The 3,376-nt window shown below is 37.6% G+C and overlaps 1 protein-coding gene across 1 annotated transcript; it reads left to right on the top strand.

The window, feature by feature from the left end:
* Positions 1-389: 389 nt before the first annotated feature.
* LOC133743834 (uncharacterized) lies at positions 390-1,343 on the top strand. The gene is made up of 2 exons (XM_062171882.1): positions 390-677; positions 753-1,343. Exons 1-2 carry the CDS (start codon positions 602-604, stop codon positions 1,172-1,174), a joined length of 498 nt encoding a protein of 165 aa, XP_062027866.1. The 5' UTR covers positions 390-601; the 3' UTR covers positions 1,175-1,343.
* The last annotated feature ends 2,033 nt before the right edge of the window (positions 1,344-3,376 follow it).

The following is a 3,376-nucleotide window of genomic DNA, read 5'->3' as shown; positions in this document are numbered from 1 at the left end:
AGTCATCGAATAGAAACTCATAGAACAAGAAAGCTATATAACACATAAACGCATCCATAAGTACATCCGTCACAAGGAGCTAAAAGACGAGTACATACCATGAGGCAACAACGACCAACCCGGCGGCAAAGCATCAACAGAGATCACTTCAAGGAAATTGCACATTCTCAATAAAAGACAAAGTCTGATTGATCTTCTTTATCTTCTTAGAATTCAGCAACAGCTAAGAGAAAGAGTAGGATAAGTGCAATATGCAATTGCTCATTAATTAATATCCGCATTATTTTCTTGTTATGGGACACGAGTACAGAAGCATCATCAAATCAAGCAGCACTAATAGCAAGGCCTAATTGCCAACAGCTTTGCGGAGATGTTAGCATCCCATAGTGGTCGTCACAAGCCCTTTTTGAGCCAGGGTAAGCCCAAGCTAGAGGTGCTGGAAATCTCTATTGATGGCACACTTCGGGTTAAAACTGCAGTTCATTCCTTCAACGAAGGAAGGAAAGCTGGTCAATTATGACCAAATTTGACCGGAAGCCCTTTTGTATACTCTCAGGCATACAATAGATTTACTGCAGTGTGCTGCGGCTTCTTTGAGCAGATGAGGTCAAATAATCAAACTGTTGGCGGCTGCATGTCAACTTGTGGTGACAACACCGCCGGCAATGGTTGTATTGGTACTAACTGTTGTCAGACTACTCTTCCTCAATATCTGAATGAGATCAGTACTGAGTTGCAATCTGAATATGCAGAAGCCGATAGCGGAAAGCAACCTGATGCAATATTATCTGCCCATAGCTATGCATTTATGGTTGAGCAAGACTGGTTTCAGAATAATATATCAAATTTTGGAGACATCAAGGATATGGACAACGTTCCTATGGTGCTAGAATGGAGGTTAAGCTTAGACAAGAACAGTTCATCATTCACATCGTATGAAAATTTCATCTTAAATAAAATTTTGGGTTTTACTTTATCGAGTATACCATATACGGATAATTCATTAGTTGTTGCCTTGCAAAATCATTTGAATACAACGTTGCTACGAGATGACGATCCAACACCGTATTGCAATTTATTTAATGCCACTTCTCCGACAAACAATCTTCCAATGCTTCAGTGTTTCTGTCCGGCCGGCTATGATGGAAACCCCTTTCTTGTCCAACCTTTGTAAAAACCATAATTACATGCTCACAACATATGCACAGCAATCATAAAAGGATCAAGGCTTACCTTCTGCAATTACTGTCATGGATTCCATCTTATGCAACTGCTTAACTCGATCACTGAATGTGGTCTTCTGTTACTTACCAACTTGCTTCTCAATGGACAGAACTTATGCAATAGTCGTGGTAGTAATCAGGGACCAATTCATCTATATATATATGAGACTTAAACCTCAAGAAGCTTCCCATTAAAGCATTCCTTGTCGGTTTAGGTTTCACGCTTAGATTCCTAATGTATCACGACTTGTAGCCTTTCTTGTAGACTAAGCAATGGATTACTATCCTTAATGAATTGATACACTATTCATTAAGTCACTAGTATTGATTTACTGTTTGTATCCATGTTAAACTAGGATTGATATTAAGCTAATCATCAATTACTTTATGATGATATGTGTTATGTCCATATTTGATCTTACAATCTCCCCCTTGGACTCACACATATCATGCTCGATGATTTGCACCAGAGAACATCAAAACCTACTTAACTTACTGAAGTGCGCGCCAGATAACAAACTCAAATCGAAAATCCATTCCAACATGGTCAGATCACAGTTACTTATGTAGAGCAAGAAACAGTATACATTTTAACAAAAATGCAGAGTTTCAAAACCACAAACACAAGCTCCTGCAATCCACATATGTCAAAACCTGAAGTGATACAATATATGTTAATGTGTACCAACAAGTAAACATATATTAGGTCCTACTTTATGTTTCTAAAACCAGAAACTCAAGCAAATTCACTGAACACTGATGGCTTAAAAATATTGCTTGAACCTTAACATCATGCTTCACATGATTTAAGCCATCTGATAGCAAGTATAACTTTAAACACAAAATCGATAATTTTCAGAACATTCAACAAAAACTGCAGCAATAACCAAAAATCTGAAAATACCTCAAAATTTATTAATAATAAAATCTGTCATTACAAATAAGTTGTGATAAATAAAGTCAAAAGATCACAACTAAAAATACAAGAACTCAAAAACCTTAGAAATTTAAATTGCTCCAACTGGATTAACTCTCTACTGAACCTAAGCATCTAGATTAGCTAAAACTCCAATGCTGGCTGTATGCTTCTGGAATGCTGCTACTGACAATGCCTTGGTGAAGGGATCTGCTAGCTGTGAATTCGTGTCAATGCTCAAAACAGCTATCTCACCATGCTTAACCCTTTCTCTAACACTGTAATACTTTAAATCAATGTGTTTAGAATTATTTGATCTTTTACTGTTCTTGCTAAAGAAAACAGCTGCTTCATTATCACAATAAATCACAAGTGTGTCTGCCACAATGTGACTTAACACTTTGGTCTGCATCAAGAAATTCCTGATCCAAAGTCCTTCACACACAGTCTCATATACTGCAATAAATTCAGCTTGCATGGTGGAGGTTGAAACTAGAGTTTGCTTCATGGTTTTCCAAGCAACTGCACCTCCTGCTAGCATGTACACATATCCACAAGTTGACTTCTTGGAGTCTGGATAGTTCCCTGCAAAATCAGAATCTGAAAATCCAACGAGTTTCAGATCCTCCACTTGCCTATAAACTAGCATGTGACTTTTAGTTTTCTGCAGGTATCTCAACACTTTCTTCCCAGCTACCCAATGTTCATGGCCTGGATTAGATTGGAATCTCGATAAAATCCCTACTGCAAAAGACAAGTCTGGCCTAGTGCAGACTTGTGCATACATGAGACTTCCTACAAGTCTAGCATAAGGCTTTGACTCCATAATTTCTTTCTCAACATCACTTTTGGAACTTTGCTTCTTGGTTAGTTTATCTCCTTTGGACATGGGGACTTCTCCAGCTGCACACTTCTCCATACCAAATCTCTTCAAAACTTTGGTAATATAATTCTGTTGAGACAAACCAAGTAGTCTCTGTGCTCTATCTCTTTTAATCTCAATGCCTAGTACATAGGATGCTTCTCCTAAGTCTTTCATGTCAAAATTCTTTGACAGAAAGCTCTTGGTGTCTTTAAGCAGTTTAATGTTACTGCTAGCCAAAAGTATATCATCGACATAGAGTACTAAGAAAATAAAATTGTTCCCAACTGTCTTCAAGTAAACACACTCATCAACAAGATTCTCTGTAAATCCAAAAGTAGAAATCACAGAATCAAATTTCTTGTACCACTGTCT

This window comes from Rosa rugosa, chromosome 4 (genome assembly GCF_958449725.1).
Source record: "Rosa rugosa chromosome 4, drRosRugo1.1, whole genome shotgun sequence".
NCBI lineage: Eukaryota > Viridiplantae > Streptophyta > Magnoliopsida > Rosales > Rosaceae > Rosa > Rosa rugosa.
Note: the sequence above shows the minus strand (reverse complement) of the source record. Positions and strands in the feature narration are given on the sequence as shown.